General features: G+C 40.7%; 1 protein-coding gene across 2 annotated transcripts; it reads right to left on the bottom strand.

The window, feature by feature from the left end:
- Window positions 1-1,046: 1,046 nt before the first annotated feature.
- Window positions 1,047-7,825, bottom strand: LOC116273373 (X antigen family member 2-like). Of its 2 annotated transcripts, XR_004181727.1 has the most exons (4): window positions 6,694-7,825; window positions 6,119-6,224; window positions 2,980-3,934; window positions 1,047-1,129 (listed from the first exon to the last, which is right to left on the bottom strand). XR_004181727.1 is itself a non-coding variant. In XM_031662401.1 (3 exons), the coding sequence occupies exons 1-3, from the start codon at window positions 6,772-6,774 to the stop codon at window positions 3,747-3,749; spliced, it is 375 nt and encodes a 124-aa protein (XP_031518261.1). In that variant the 5' UTR covers window positions 6,775-7,825; the 3' UTR covers window positions 2,207-3,746. The 2 variants fall into 2 exon arrangements, 1 of the variants encoding a protein (XP_031518261.1); XM_031662401.1 differs by lacking the exon at window positions 1,047-1,129 and having other exon boundaries at window positions 2,207-3,934.
- Between the last annotated feature and the right edge of the window lie 9,135 nt (window positions 7,826-16,960).

Here is a 16,960-nt window from a genome sequence, read left to right as displayed (position 1 = left end):
CTAGATCCTTGAGGAATCGCCACACTGTTTTCCACAATGGTTGAACTAGTTTACAATCCCACCAACAGTGTAAATGTGTTCCTATTTCTCCACATCCTCTCCAGCACTTGTTGTTTCCTGACTTTTTAATGCTCGCCATTCTAACTGGTGTGAGATGGTATCTCATTGTGGTTTTGATTTGCATTTCTCTGATGGTGAGTGATGATCAGCATTTTTTCATGTATCTGTTGGCTGTATGAATGTCTTCTTTTGAGAAGTGTCTGTTTATATCCTTTGCCCACTTTTTCATGGGATTGTTTGCTTTTTTCTTGTAAACTTGATTGAGTTCTTTATAGGTTCTGGATATTAGCCCTTTGTCAGATGAGTAGATTGCAAAAATTTTCTCCCATTCTGTAGGTTGCCTGTTCACTCTGATGGTAGTTTCTTTTGCTGTGCAGAAGCTCTTTAGTTGAATTAGATCCCATTTGTCAATTTTGGCTTTTGTTGCCATTGCTTTTGGTGTTTTAGACATGAAGTCCTTGCCCATGCCTATGTCCTGAATGGTATTACCCAGGTTTTCTTCCAGAGTTTTTATGGTTTTAGGTCTAACATTTAAGTCTCTAATCCATCTTGAATTAATTTTCATTTAAGGAGTAAGGAAAGGATCCAGTTTCAGCTTTCTACTTATGGCTAGCCAATTTTCCCAGTACCATTTATTAAATAGGGAATCCTTTCCCCATTTCTTGTTTTTCTCAGGTTTGTCAAAGATGAGATGGTTGTAGATGTGTGGTATTATTTCTGAGGGCTCTGTTCTGTTCCATTGGTCTATATCTCTGTTTTGGTACCAGTACCATGCTGTTTTGGTTACTGTAGACTTGTAGTATAGTTTGAAGTCAGGTAGCATGATGCCTCCAGCTTTGTTCTTTTGGCTTAGGATTGTCTTGGCAATGTGGGCTCTTTTTTGATTCCATATGAACTTTAAAGCAGTTTTTTCCAATTCTGTGAAGAAAGTCATTGGTAGCTGAATGGGGATGGCATTGAATCTATAAATTTCCTTGGGCAGTATGGCCATTTTCACAATATTGATTCTTCCTATCCATGAGCATGGTATGTTCTTCCATTTGTTTGACACACACTCTGCTTTCTAGTGCTACAAGAAAACCAAAAGACAGTCCAAGGTCAGAACACATTAAATCAAGTGGACCTCTTAAAAAGGGATTTAATGTAGAAAGCAAAAACTGTGCATAATTTTACTAAAAATATAACCAACACATGCAAAAAAACTAAGAAACAAAGGAATTTATAAAAAATGTATAATTTAATATTTTGGCTTGAAACTATGGTCTGGATGTCTAATAGGCTCCTGGAAATAGTATGAATAGTATGAAAACTATCTTTTAAGAAAAGAGTTAATGTCACATTAAGAGCTGCATATGAGTGGTGAATAGAAAGGACAGTATCTCATTTGTTTTTTTCGATATTGTGCAAAAGTGCAAAAATGTTACTCTGGGTTAGTTTACCCTTCTGTAGATATTAAGGTGTGGCAAACATCTGTCCCCAGTTTTCACCTATAGTCCTGATGTTAATACAAATATCTCTTTTTACACTTGAAAAATTCCCCTTTGTATAATTAATTATATGATCACATTAGTTTTAATCTATCATTATCATTATTGATATCCAAATATGAAAGAGGTATATATCATGAACAGTATGGCACAAAAAAAGAAATGAAGAGGGAAATGGAGACATAGAGGAAGACATCTAGAATAACTAAATATTTGTGTTTAAAAGTAAATGTTATCAAGGGACAACTGGCAAATTTCACAAGTTCATGCACAGTCTTTGTGATGAATAGATATTCAGGTACTACTGGGATATATTTAATAATGTATGCATTCCTAGCTTGTCAACCATTTCACCTACATTCTGAAAATATTAGAGTTTAAGAATGTATTCACTTTCAGCTGGGTGTGGTGGCTCACATCTGTAATCCCAGCGCTTTGGGAGGCCAAGGCAAGTGGATCACCTGAGGTCAGGAGTTAAAGAACAGCTTGTCCAACATGGCGAAACCCTGTCTCTACTAAAAATACAAAAAATAGCCAGGCATGGTGGTGCGTGCCTGTACTCCCAGCTACTCAGAAGGCTGAGGCAAGAGAATCACTTGAACCCAGGAAGCGGAGGTTGCAGTCAGCCAAGATCACGCCGCCGCACTCCGGCCTGGGTGAGAGAGCGAGACTCTATCTCAAAAGCAAAACAAAACAAAAGAATGTATTTACTTTCAGTTATACTATATAGTCAATATCTGTGTCTTCTTCGTATTCTGTATTGCGCTTTTCCCATTTTCTTCAAGACTGAATGGGAAACAAATAGGTAGTCTATTCATAGCTATTTTTAAAATAAACAATGTGTTAAATGTATTAATTTTGGATTAGTTTTCCTAATCCAAACTCTAGGTTCGTACTTGTCTGTTATTAAGTACCTCTTTCCTTTTCCATTAGATTTATTCTGTTGCTCTTTTATTATTATGTTGCTTATTATTTTATCATGTAATTTGCTATCTATTCGAATAAGATGTGCAGTTAAGGCTATGATCTTCCTAAGAATACAACTGAGGCTTGTTCAACAGGTTCCTGAAAACTGTCTTTTAATGTAAATAGTTTAATGGAATTGTTCAGCAGGTCAGAGTAAAACATTTAGGTAATTTCTTCCCTAAACATGGAGTTCTTCCTTTAAATTCAGAAGCTCTTCTAATTAACAGTCAGCAATTTATAAAAAATATGTGTAAAAGATACTTATATTGACTACTCAGGAATTAGTACATTATAGTCTTTGAACTTTAAGTCCTATCATCTGATGTCTCAAGGCAGAAACCTGTAATATGTAACCTATGATATGGTTAGAGGTGATTAAATCATATGTGTCTTTATTACACACAGTAGCTCATGAAGACTGACAGGAGAGCAAAAAGCATGCTTAGCACAGGCATCTTACACCCACCTTGAACATCACTGACCTACATGCATTCTCCCTACTTCATCGGCCACAGAAAGTAGACTGTCTCTTTCCATTTTATTATTCAGTCATTCAAGGCTTCACGGTGGGAAGGCTTTAAAATGCAATTATTATTTAAGAGCCAGATAATTCAGAATTTGACAAAATTCAAGAACACTCATTCAGGTCTCCATACTGAAAAACAAACATCAAGCAGGGTGCCTGCTCATTTTCTTAGGAGCAATGAAATCTCAGCTCAGATACTGTAATTGGACTGAAGCCGATTGTTAGGAAAAACAAATCATGGAAATCGGAATATCTTTCTATTCTCTCCAACAGAACCAGAGCATGCAGAAATCAGCATTGAAACAGATTTTAATACATTTGATCTGCATTCGCCATTTTCAATAACAGCAAAGATGAGTGTAGAATTTATGGCATTTGTCCGGATTCTCACAAATTGTCATAGAGCTGCCACTAGAATCTCCTTCAAGGCTCAGCATATTTCACAAAGTGTGGTATTACAAATGCATTATGTATTTGTTAAAAGCAGAAATTAGAAAAGAATCTGAAAATTGTTAGCCATTAGTTATACTCAGAAGTAAGAAAATGCTGTCATATTTGATGATTCAATATGACTTTGACCCAATTTGTGTCTGTATCTGAGAGCGTTTAAATCTTGCAGTCAGGCATTTGGGATCTGAAATACCTTTCAAAGAAAGTGTGTATTTGAACACTGTTATTAAAGTGGAAGTAATGTCATCTCTGTCTGATCAAAAGTATAACATGTAAAAAATAGAAATCACATAACTTTGTGTCTTAATGAATAACGCACTTGCTTCTGGCATTTTAAAGTGCTCTGCTTTTGGTAGAATCTTCCCCTTGACATCAGTACCATCTTCACATTCATCCCCAGTCTTTGACTGACACAGCTCCTGGAGATCAGCTTCCAGGTCAGGCACTAAAAAATACAAAGGTTATGAACTTGAGTAGAAAAACATGAAGTATAAATAAGGAAATAATAATATTCTATTCCACAGAGTTATGACATAAAAGCCTGTAGGTTAGTGTGATAATAAATGTGATGCAAAGATGTCACACCTTTGTTTTCCTGTATTATGAATTCCTATTTTATTTGTTTTTTAATACAGGATTTCACTCTGTCATCCAGGCTAGAGTACAGGGGCGCAGTCTCAGGCGACTGCAGCCCTGACCTCCTGAGCTCAAGCAATCCCCCTGTCTCAGCCTTGTGAGTTGCTGAGACTACAGGCACATGCCACCACCAAGGCTAATTTTTGTATTTTTTTGGCAGAGAAAATTTTTTGGTGTTTCCCCATGTTGCCCAGGCTAGTTCCTAACTCTCAGGCTCAAGGGACCCACCAGCCTTGGCCTTCCAAAGTGCTGGGATTGCAGGTGTAAGCCAATGTACCTGGCCTGAAATCTAATTTAAAATGACAATCTAAGGATAAATCACACTATATCTTCATTTCCTATACTTTGCAAGTGTGCATTATAAACAGCGAGTATCAACTGTGTAAGATACCTGAAGTTTGCTGCATGAATATCATTTTAATAATAACTCAAAGGTAATTTTCTGAAAGACTAGGTCAATGTATTCCTGGGCTTATGACAAAAACTTTCAATTGTGATAACCATATCTTGTTGAGGAAATTTGAAAATTATTTGGCTAAAATTAATTAAAATTATGCTTCAGTCCAAAGGCCCTACATGTAGCTTTTCATAAATAAATCCCATTGAGAATATAGTACCAAAAATAAGAGGAAAATCACAGTCTTCCAATGAAAGTTCAGGAAATTGAGTGACAGAAAGTAATGAGTATTGTTGACAGTCATATTCTGGAAACCTCTGAACCGTGAATTGCTAAAATAATCCATGGCCCAAATTCTGTCAACTTTAGCTTGAAAATGCTATCTGCTGAGGACACAATTTCTGTTTCACGATAATTTTATCATACTTTGAGTTTTCTAATTATAAAAGTATTTAGGCAACTTTTAAAAGTTCCTTAAAAAACATACTAATATACCTACCTGTATGCCAGTGTCCTGAATTATCCAACATATCCTTTTACCAAACATACTTTCAAAAATATTGATCAAAGGGAACAGTGGCTGTCATTTATTGAGCCCTTTTCCGGAGTTGCTATCCTGCTTCACTGAATTGTGTTTTCTCCTGAGCCAATACCGAAGTACCTTACAGTACAGACACATTCGAGTATTAGGCATTTTTTTTTTTTTTTTTTTTTTGAGACGGCGTCTCGCTCTGTTACCCAGGCTGGAGTGCAGTGGCCGGATCTCAGCTCACTGCAAGCTCCGCCTCCCAGGTTCACGCCATTCTCCTGCCTCAGCCTCCCGAGTAGCTGGGACTGCAGGCGCCCGCCACCTCGCCCGGCTAGTTTTTTGTATTTTTTAGTAGAGACGGGGTTTCACGGGGTTAGCCAGGATGGTCTCGATCTCCTGACCTTGTGATCCGCCCGTCTCGGCCTCCCAAAGTGCTGGGATTACAGGCTTGAGCCACCGCGCCCGGCCGAGTATTAGGCATTTTAAGCAAAATAATTCACGTTTTGTAACAACGTAGATGGTAGGAAGAACACAGACCTTGGAATGTAATATGAATTCTGTCTCCATGACTCAAGCTTCCTGGTAAGCCTCAATCTCTGAGTGACCATTTCCTTTTTATAAAATGGGGCTAATATCCCTATGCAAATGGGCTTTATTCAGGGTGTTATAAGGTAGGGTGACTTGGCACTCTATATGCTATAAAAGGGTGCTTACAGCATTGTAGACACCATGGCTGAGCCAATCATGCAGCAACATTCTAAGAAGATCAAATTAATCAAGTGAAATAATGTATATTTTTATACATCAAATTAAACAGTTTCATCTGATTTAGCAAGGGATGTATTTTCAAGCATACACAATAAATCTTGAAAAAAATAGAAAATGTATTATATCCAGGGACTGCATGAAGTTGTAAACTATACTCTTCACTTTTCCAGCATACTTTGAGCAAATGTTTGAGATCCTTCCCTAACGTTTTCTTTCCTATTACTGGTCATGGCATAAGGCATGATGCACACATAGTCCTCCTTCCCCCCATAGACATTATTTCTTTCCTTTCCCAGCACCTTGAATCTCAGCTGCAACCTGATCATCTTCTCTCTTCTGATCAGCTGTAGGATCCCAACTTTCAGTGGGTGGCTTCTCTTCTTTAGGCTCTTCATCACTGGGTTCCTGGGACAAAGGGGAGGCGGTGTGTGTGCAGATAAGTTTTGTTATTAATACATGTCCATAAAACAAATATACAGAATACACAGGTATTTCTAATCATAAGTAAGTCTAAAGACACTTCTCCAATACTATTCCATATACTTATTCTTCACAAAGTTACTCTTCCCAAAGAGAGGTTACTCTAAGACAGTTACCCTCAAAGGCTTTGGAAGCCATTTTAATCTATGTTGGGATGGATGTGTGCAATCTGTTATCAGTAAGCATGAGGAGGAAGTCATGGTGGGGAACACAAGATTATCCATGCAGGCAAAACCAGATTGTAATACTCTTGGATTAGTCTTTCCTTCATGAGATGCCATGATCATTTTTATCAACATGGAAGATCTTTATCAGTGTATCTATACTAGTTTAACAACACTATCACAAAATAAATTTCTGCTAATAAAAAACATCAAAATAATAAAGCACTCACAAGCATAGTCACAATCAGCTCAGGAGGCTGTAAACTTCTTCTTGGCCTAGGCCTATATGTTGATCTTCCTCGCCAACTCATATTTCACTCTGCAAACAGAATACTGTGATTGGGAAAGTGTGTTTGAGAGGATAGCTATATTTGACCACTTTCATGGCCAAATGTTAAATTTCAGTTTTTAAAAAAGTTTGGAAATAATTTGAAAGTAAGTCCCAGGGCAACTAGAAGTGTGTACATCTTCTGAATCGAATGCTTGTAAAACCACTTAAGTTGGGCAATCTAGCAAAGCAATGTTTTAATGCTCGTGGCAAAAGATACAGGATATTTCCGATGAGATTTGGTTTCACAGCTGGATTCTCCATAGTGGAGACATTTAAGTTTATACAGCTAGAGAATTAAAACTGCAGTGACCACGGCTTTCGTCACACACCCATTTGTTTGGACAATTTCCCTCCCTAAAATCAAAGTTTTGTTGGAAAGTACAGTCCCGCCCATTCGAACCTCCAGGGTGGAGTTGAGAAGTTGCAACACATCGCTGGACGCTCCTCACTGGACACTTCTACTGGGAGCTCTACAGACCTCAGGGTCGCGGTCATCAACTCATAGCATTCCCACTTCCCAGGCCCCTTTCTTACCGCCCACACAGCCCATTCCTGGGTCCCCACCAAGAAGTCTGGAATCTGTTCCGTTGGAAGTTCCAGGCACTTCCGGAACTCAGATACCTCCAACAGCACCCCCAGTATTCACCCCATCTTCATCTGGCTCCCCTTCACTCGGCGGCCCACTTTTCTTATGACGTAGAGGCTCTTCACCTCTGAGACCACAGACCACGCCGCCTGACCCTCTGGAAGCCCGCTCACTCCTCCTTACATTCACTCACATTTCAATTCCTGGGAGGACTGGCCTGCGGACCTACAGGCTGCGTCTCAGTAGGAGAGAAAGAGTCCAGACAGCTGGAACGCGACTCTCACACTCTCACAGTTCCCCAGCGGTCACCACGTGGGCAAAGGGGTCGAAGGAAAGATGCCAAGTGAACATGTGCACTGAGGCAGGTGTCCAAGGAGCATGCACACTGAAGTCGGTGCCTGCCTTGTGGGTTGCAGTGCCCCGCCTTGCCCCACCCCATCCCGCGTCACGCAGTCCTCCCTCCCTTCCCTGGTTCCCACTGAGGACTTTGGAATGCATAGTCTGTAAGCAGTTTCATATGCCTCGGGGACTCAAATACCACAGATAGTTTCCCCCTTCAAAACTCACTGCTTGTTTACCTGACCCTCCTCCCCTCTATGGTCCTTCTTCCTCCCTTATTCAGCATCCCCACCACGGCAAGGCCATGGCTGCATCGCTGCGTGTTAGAAGGACGGGGACCTCAAAGCCTTTCCACCTAGGAGGCCATGGACCGTGCCCGCAGGCTCCTCCTCACACTCACACTCAAACTTCTAGGACTACTGACCTGCAGACCTACTGGCTGACTCCCAGTCAGCAAGACAGAAGGAAGTCACGATGTCTCCTTGCACAGCTCTGCAGGGACAGAAGGCAGACAGTAAGGCGCATGGGCAACAAGGGACTTGGGCAGCAAGGGGCGTTCACACTGAGTCAGGCACATGCAAGGCCAGCCAGGGTTTTCCCACTGTCCCCAGATAAGAATCCCCAGTATGTTTGTAGTAGAAAGAAAGGGACTTAAGAGATTTTTTCTCTCTCTCTCTTGCCCTACCATTCTCATGCATCCAGAAACTTTGGGAACAGAGAGTCCCATGTCACCCTTAGTAGTTGATGTGTCTCAGAAAGACCTTTTCTGACTGAAATAAAGTATTTTAATGCCTATATTTATACATGCTTTTTTTTTTCAGACAGGGTGTTACTTTGTCACCCTGGCTGGTGGGCAATGGCATGACTTTACCTCACTGCAGCCTGGATCTCCTGGGCATAAGCAATACTCAAGACGCAGCCTCCCAAGTAGTTGGGACTACAGGTGTGTGCCACCATGCCCAGCTATTTTATTTATTTATTTACTTAGAGACAGAATCTGACTATGTTGTCCAGGCTGGTCTCAATTTCTGGGCTCAAGTGATCCTCCCACCTTGGCCAATTTTTATTCATGTTTTGATTAATCACTTCCTTCTCTGGTCTGAGGTTTTCTGCATGCTACCAATGAATTGAACCACTTCTGTGGACTAAATAAATTCACACCTCTTCCTTTTTTAGGTTGTACTATTGCACATTTTAATCTCTGGACTGGTAACTGATTTCCCTGAATACACCTGTAGGTCATTCAGACAGTGTATGGTTTAGAAATATGCATACATATGATATGGTTTGACTCTGTCCCCACCCAAATCTCTCCTTGAATTGTAGTTCCCATAATCCCCACGTGTCATGGAAAGGACCCTGTGAGAGGTAATGTAATCATGAGGGTGGTTACCTTCATGCTGTTGCCCTGATAGTGAGTAAGTTCTCACAAGATCTAATGGTTTTATAAGAGGCTTTTCCCCTTTTGCTCATTCTTCTCTCTCCTGCTGCCATGTGAAGAAGGATGTGTTTGCTTCCACTTCTTCCATGATTGTTAAGTTTCCAGAGGTCTCCCCAGCCCTGCAGAACTATGAGTCAATTAAACCTCTTTCCTTTATAAATTACACACTCTCATGTATGTCCATATAGCCACGTGAGAACGGACTAATACAACATTGGTCCTAGGATTTAGACTTAGTCCTATTGTGACATGATGTACAGCAGTGATGACTATGCTCATCATATACTCTACTCCCCAAATATCAGCCAAATAACCTGTTCATAAGACAGCGATGACATTATTTGCATGAAGCTATAAGGTAGAGCATTACCTCCACAGAGGCACTAGTATGTCAGATGTGAAAGGGCTTTAGGTATATTTGTTCTGCTTTTCATGTCTGGTATAAAGTGGGTGTTTTAAAGTGGGGGATGGTTTGGTTAGAATTGGGTAGGAATCATAATGATTTAGGATTGGCGGACGCAACAAGACAAGACTTTTTAGGCAAGGGGTTCAAAGAGTTTTGGGATTGAAAAATGTCATTTGACACTTTTCATTGAGGAGCTGATGGGTTTTTCAGGAAATTGCCGAAAAGAACAATAACTTTTTTTTGAAACTTTTATTTTCCTAGGTAAGAGATTCCTCTATTAGCAAAATTATGATAATGAAGCCAGTGGAATATAAACTCTTGTTAATATAGACAGTAAACTATGTCCATGACTCCTGTTCTTATTACTTTTATATTACCTAGCAGTTTGATGTGGGAAATAGTATATGGAAGGGAAGGACAGGAAGGTGGCCCTGATCAGAAAGCAGCTTTTTATAAACAAATTAGGATATATTGTTGAACTAATATCTATATATTCTATCTAGTTGAGCTTCTTTGTCTTTTTTTTTCTTTTGAGATGGAGTCTCGCTCTGTTACCCAGACGGGACTGCAGTGGCGCAATCTTTGGCTCACTGCAATATTTGCCTCTCAGGTTCAACTGATTTTCCTGCTTCAGCTTCGCAAGTAGCTGGGATTAGAGGCATGTGCCACAATGCCTGGCTAATTTTTGTATTTTTAGTACACATGGGGTTTCACCATGTGGGCAAGACTGGTCTCGAAATCCTGACCTAAAGTGATCCACCCACCTCGACCTCCCAAAGTGCTGGGATTACAGGTGTGAGCAACATGCCTGGCCACAGCTGCCTCCCTTTTTAAATTATTATATTTTAAGTTCTAGGGTACATGTGCACAGCGATGCAGGTTTGTGCATATGTATACATGTGACTTGTTGGTGTGCTGCATCCATTAACTCGTCATTTACATTAGGTATGTCTCTAGAAATGCTATCCCTCCCCTACCCCTCCCCACAATAGGACCCGTTATTAGGATGATCCCCTCCTGTGTCCAAGTGATCTCATTGTTCAATTCCCACCTATGGTGAGAACATGCAGTATTTGGTTTTCTGTTCTTGTGATAGTTTGCTGAGAATGATGGTTCCAGCTGCATCCATGTCCCTACAGGACACGAACTCATCCTTTTATGGCTGCAGAGGTATTCCCATAGTGTATATGTGCCCATTTTCTTAACCCGGTCTGTCACTGATGGACATTTGGGTTGATTCCAAGTCTTTGCTATTGTGAATAGTGCCACAACAAAACTATACATGTGCATGTGTCTTTACAGCAGCATGACTTATAATCCTTTGGGTATATCCCCAGTAATGGGATGGCTGGAGTCAAATGGTATTTCTAGTTCTAGATCCTTGAGGAATGCGCCATACTGTTTTCCACAATGGTTGGACTAGTTTACAGTCCACCAACAGTGTGAAAGATGTTCTTATTTCTCCACATCCTCTCTCCAGCACCTGTTGCTTCCTGATTTTTAATGATTGGCATTCTAACTGGTGTGAGATGAGTATCTCATTGTGATTTGATTTGCATTTTCTGATGGCCAGTGATGATGAGCATTTTTCATGTGTCTGTTGGCTGTATGAATGTCTCTTTGAGAAGTGTCTGTTCATATCCTTGCCCACTTTTGGATGGGGTTGTTTTGTTTTTTCTTTGAAACCCCTGAATGAGTTCCTTATAGTTTCTGGATATAGCCCTTTGTCAGGATGAGTACATTACAGAAATTTTTCTCCCATTCTGTAGGTTGCCTGTTCACTCTGATGGTAGCTTTTGCTGTGCAGAAGCTCTTTAGTTTAATTAGATCCCATTTGTCAATTTTTGGCTTCTGTTGCTGTTGCTTTGTGTTTTAGACATGAAGTTCTTGCTCTGCCTATGTCCTGAATGGTATTACCTAGGTTTTCTTCTAGACTCTTATGGTTTTAGGTCTAACATTTAAGTCTCTAATCCATCTTGAATTAATTTTCATTTAAAGAGTAAGGAAAGGATCCAGCTCAGCCACCACACACACCTCTTGTCAATGTCTTTCCCATCTACCAGCTGGTGGGAAGATCAGATGGCTGTGATGTGGTATTATTTGAGAACTCTGTTCTGTTCCATTGGTCTATATCTCTGTTTTGGTACAAGTACAATGTGCTGTTTTGCTACTGTAGACTTGTAGTATAGCTTGAAGTCAGGTAGTGTGATGCCTCCAGCTTTGTTCTTTGGCTTAGGATTGTCTTGGCAATGGAGGCTCTTTATGATTCCATATGAACTTTTTAAAGCAATTTATTCCAATTCTGTAAAGAAAGTGATTGGTAGCTGAATGGGATGGTATTGAATCTATAAATAACCTTGGGTAGTATGGCCATTTCATTGCACATTCTTTCCTATCCATGAGCATGGTATGTTCTTTCCATTGTTTGTGTCCTCTTTTATTTCACTGAGCAGTGGTTTGTAGTTCCTGAAGAGGTCTCGATATTCCTTGTAAGCTGGATTCCTAGGCATTTTATTCTCTTTGAAGCAATTGTGAAATGGAAGTTCACTCAAGGATTTGGCTCTCTGTTTGTCTGTTACTGGTGTATAAGAATGCTTGTGATTTTTGCACACTCTTGTATCCTGAGATTGCTGAGGTTGTTATCAGCTTGAGGAGATATTGGGCTGAGACAATGTTTTCTAAATATACAATCATGTCATCAAACAGGGACAATTTGACTTCTTTCTTTCCTAACTGAATACCCTTGATTTTATCTCTTGCCAGATTGCCCTAGCTACAAAACTTCCAACACTGTTGAATAGAGGGTGAGAGAGGCACCTCTGTTCCTGTGCCATTTTCAAAGGGAATTTTTCCAGTTTTTGCCAATTCAGTATGATATTGGCTGTGGGTTTGCTGCAAATAGCTGTCATAACTTCTTTGAGATACATCTCCATCAATACTGAATTTATTGAGAGTTTTTAACATGAAGGGCTGCTGAATTTCCTGTCAAAGGACTTTCTGCATCTGAGGTAATCATGTGATTTTTGTCTTTGGTTCTGTTTATATGTATTTTCATGCTTATTGATTTGTGTATGTTGAATCCAGCCTTGTGTTCCAGGATGTGCCCACTTGGATCATGGTGGGTGTTTTTGATGTGCTGCTGGATCTGCTTTGCCAGTGTTTCATTGAGGATTTTGCATCAATATTCAACAAGGATATTGGTCTAAAATTTCTTTTTGTTGTATCTCTTTTTCAGGCCTGTATCAGATGATGTTGGCCTCATAAAATGAGTTAGAGAGGGATTCCTCTTTTCTATTGATTGAATAGTTTCCAGAAGAAATGGTACCAACTCCTCCTTATACCTCTGGTAGAATTCAGCTGTGAATCTGTCTTGGTCCTTGACTTTTTGCTGGTAGGCTATTAATTATTGCCTCAATTTCAGAGCCTCGCTATTGGTCTATTCAGGGATTCAACTTCTTTCCTGGTTTAGTCTTTGGGAGAGCTTATGTTCAGGAAATTATCCATTTCTAGTAGGTTTCATGAAGTTTATTTGTGTAGAGGTGTTTATAGTATCTCTGATGGTAGTTTGTATTTCTGTAGGGTTGGTGGTGCTATCCCTTTATCATTTTTTATTGCATCTATTTGATTCTTTCTCTCTTTTTCTTCTTTTTATTAGTCTTGCTAGCAGTCTGTCAATTTTTGTTGATCTTTTCTAAAAAAATAGCCCTGGATTGATTGATTTCTTTTGGTGCCTTTTTGTGTCTCTATCTCCTTTAGTTCTGCTCTGATCTTAGTTATTTCTGCTCTTGCCAGCTTTGGAATGTGTTTGCTCTTTTTGCTTATCTAGTTTTTAAATTTGTGATGCTAGGTGTCAATTTTAGATCTTTTCCTGCTTTCTCTTGTAATAAATTCTCTACATACTGCTTTTAATGTGTCCTAGAGATTCTGGTATGTTGGGGATTTTACCATTACTCTAAAGAACATCTTTATGTCTGTCTCATTCTGTTAAGTGTACCCAGTAGTCATTCAGGAGCAGGTTGTTCAGTTTCCATGTAGTTGAGCGGTTTTGATTGAGTTTCGTAGTCCTGAGTTCTAGTTTGATTGCACTGTGGTCTGAGAGACAGTTTGTTGTAATTTCTGTTCTTGTACATTTGCTGAGGAGTGCTTTACTTCCAATTATGTGGTCAATTTTGGAATAAGTGCGATGTGGTGCTGAGAAGAATGTATATTCTGTTGATCTGTGGTGGAGAGTTCTGTAGACGTTTTTAGGTCCGCTTGGTGCAGAGCTGAGTTCAATTCTTGGATATCCTTGCTAACTTTCTGTCTCATTGATCTGTCTGATGCTGACACTGGGGTGTTAAAAGTTCCGACATTATTGTATGGGAGTCTAAGTCTCTTTGTGTCTCTAAGGACTTAAGTTTTTTATGAATCTGGGTGCTCCTGTATTGGTGCATATATATTTAGGATAGTGAGCTCTTCCTGTTGAATTGATCCCTACTCATTATGTAATGGCCTTCTTTGTCTCTTTTGATCTTTGATGGTTTAAAGTCTGTTTTATCAGAGACGAGGATTGCAACTCTGTTTTTTTTTTTGGCTTGTTTGTTTGTTTTACATTTGCTTGGTAGATCTTCCTCCATCCCTTTATTTTGAGCCTATGTGTCTCTGCATGTAGATGGGTCTCAAATACAGCAAACTGATGGGTCTTGACTCTTATCCAATTTGCCACTGCGGTCTTTTAATTCACCATTTTAGTCCATTTTACATTTAAGGTTAATATTGTTATGTGTGAACTTGATCCTGGCTATGATATTAGCTGGTTATTTTGCCTACTAGCTGATGAGGTTTCCTTGCTTCATCAATGGACTTCAAGAGATTTGACATGTTTTTGCAATGGCTGGTACCGGGTTGTTCCTTTCTCCATATTTAGTGCTTCCTGCAGATCTCTTGCAGGGACAAGCCTGGTGGTGACAAATCTCTAAGCATTTGTTTGCCCGTAAAGGATTTTATTTCTCCTTCCACTTATGAAACTTAGTCATTGGATATGAAATTTGGGTTGAAAATTCCTTTCTTTAAGAATGTTGAGCTCCAGTCCCCAACACCCAGTGCATGCACACAGAAGACCGCAGATTTCTGCATTTTCAACTGAGGTACTGGGTCTATCCACTGGGGAGGCCGGATAATTGGTGCTTGGTCAGCTGCTGCAGCCCGACCTCAGCCAGAGCTGAAGCAGGGCAAGGCATCACTTCATCTAGGAAGCCATGAAAGGGAATCCTTTTCCAGCCAGGGGAACTGAGACACACAACACCTGGAAAAATTGGGTAACTCCCTACCCCAATACTTCAGGCTTTAAGCAAACAGGGCACACCTGTAGATTCTATCCCACACCTGCCTGGGAGGGTCCTACGCCCACGGAGCTCTCTTCTCACGCACAGCAGCCCTGCAATCTAACCTCAAGGCAGCAGCGTAGGCTGGGGAGGGCCGCCCGCCATTGCTCAGGCTTAAGTAGGTAAACAAAGCCGCTGGGAAGCTCGAACTGCGGAGCCTACAGCAGCCCAAGGAAACCTGCCTGTCTTTGTAGACTTTACCTCTGGGGATAGGGGTATAGATAACAAATGTGCTGCAAAACCTCTGCAGATGAAAACGACTCTGGGTCTGACAGCTTTGAAGAGAGCAGTGGATCTCCCAACATGGAGGTTGAGATCTGAGAAGGGACAGACTGCTTTCTGCCTGGCGGGTCCCTGACCCCTGAGTAGCCTAACTGGGAGACATCCCCACTAGGTGCCTGACACTTACTACCTCTGGCTGGTGGGGTGGAGTATACCCTGAGAGGGAAGCACTCCAGCCAGAACCGCATTGCGCGCCACCTGCTGCCCGAAGCAACATCTCATCTCTGCAGCCTCTGCTGACACTCCAGGCAAAACAGGGTCTGGAGGACCCTGCCAACTCCAACAGACCTGCTGGCTGAGGGTCCTGACTGTTAGGCTGAAAACCATCAAACAGCCGACTCACACCAAAACCCCACTGTAGTACATCACCATCATCAAAGACCAGAGGCAGATAAAACCACAAAAGATACAGGGAAAAAGCCGGGCAGTGCCGCTGAAATCCAAAAAATAAGAGTGAATGTCCTCAGCAAAGGAGAAATTTTATTGTTAGTGAACGATCAAAGCTTGATGGAGAATGACTTTGACGAGATGAGAGAAGAAGGCTTTAGTCCATCAAACTTTCCTAGAGCTTAAAGGAGGAATTACAGCATACCCAGCACAAAGAAACTAAAAATCTTGAAAAAAAAAGGAAGGCGAATTGATAGCTAGAGTAATTTTACTGCAGAGAGGTCATAAACTTAAAATGAAAGAGATGAAAACCAAGACACGAGAAATACGTGGATAAATGCACAAGCTTCAGTAACCTAATTTCATCAACTGGAAGAAAGAGCATCAGCTGCATTGAGGATCAAATGAAATGAAATGAAGCAAATAAGAGAAACCAAAAGAAAAAGAAGAAAAAGAAATGAACAAAGCCTGCAAGAAGTATGGGATTATGTAAAAGACCAAATCGCCTGATTGGAGTGCCGGAAAGAGAGGGGAAATGGAACTAAGTTGGAAAACACTCTTCAGGATATCATCCAGAGGAACTTCCCAACCTAGTAGGGCAGGCCAACATTCAACCGCGGGAAATACAGAGAACGCACAAAGATACCCTGGAGAAGAGCAACTCCAAGACACATAATTGCCAGATTCACCAAAGTTGAAATGAAGGAAAAAATCTGCTGGGCAGCCAGGAGAGAGCGGTCGGGTTACCCACAAGGAAGCTCCATCGACTCACAGAAGATCTCTCGGCAGAAACCTCCTGCCAGAAGAGAGTGGGGCCACATTCAACATTCTTAAAGAAAAGAATCTCAACCCAGAATTCCCATCCAGCCAAACTGCTAAGCTCTTCATATGAAGGAGAAATAAAATCCTTTACAGATAAGCAAATGCTTAGATTTTGTCACCACCAGGCCTGCCTACAAGACCCTGAAGGAAGCACTCAACATGCAAAGGAACAACCGGGTAATTAGCCATTGCAAAACATGCCAAAAATGTAAAGACCATCGAGGCTAGGAAGAAACTGCATCAACTAACGAGCAAAATAACCAGTTAATATCATAAATGGCAGGATCAAGTTCACACATAACAATCTTAACTCTTTAAATGTAAATGAATTAAATGTCTAATGAAAAGACACAGACTGGCAAACCGACAAAGTCAGTCACATCTACCAGCCCTGCTGTATTCAGGAGACCCATCTCACACGCTATATATTACACATAGGCCCAAAATAAAGGGATGGAGGAAGATTTACCAAGCAAATGGAGAACAAAAAGCAGGGGTTGCAATCCTAGTCTCTGATAAAACAGACTTTAAACCATCAAA

This window comes from Papio anubis, unplaced genomic scaffold (genome assembly GCF_008728515.1).
Source record: "Papio anubis isolate 15944 unplaced genomic scaffold, Panubis1.0 scaffold61, whole genome shotgun sequence".
Lineage (NCBI taxonomy): Eukaryota > Metazoa > Chordata > Mammalia > Primates > Cercopithecidae > Papio > Papio anubis.
This window is presented reverse-complemented; position numbering and strand designations above follow the sequence as displayed.

Excerpts from the sequence above, each read along its gene's own strand:
- LOC116273373 (XM_031662401.1), bottom strand. The coding sequence starts at position 6,774 with ATGAGTTGGCGAGGAAGATCAACATATAGGCCTAGGCCAAGAAGAAGT. Across the intron at positions 6,225-6,693 it reads AGCTGATTGTGACTATGCTT|GAACCCAGTGATGAAGAGCC; the intron begins GTGAGTGCTTTA and ends CCTTTGTCCCAG. Across the intron at positions 3,935-6,118 it reads GGTTGCAGCTGAGATTCAAG|TGCCTGACCTGGAAGCTGAT; the intron begins GTGCTGGGAAAG and ends TGTATTTTTTAG.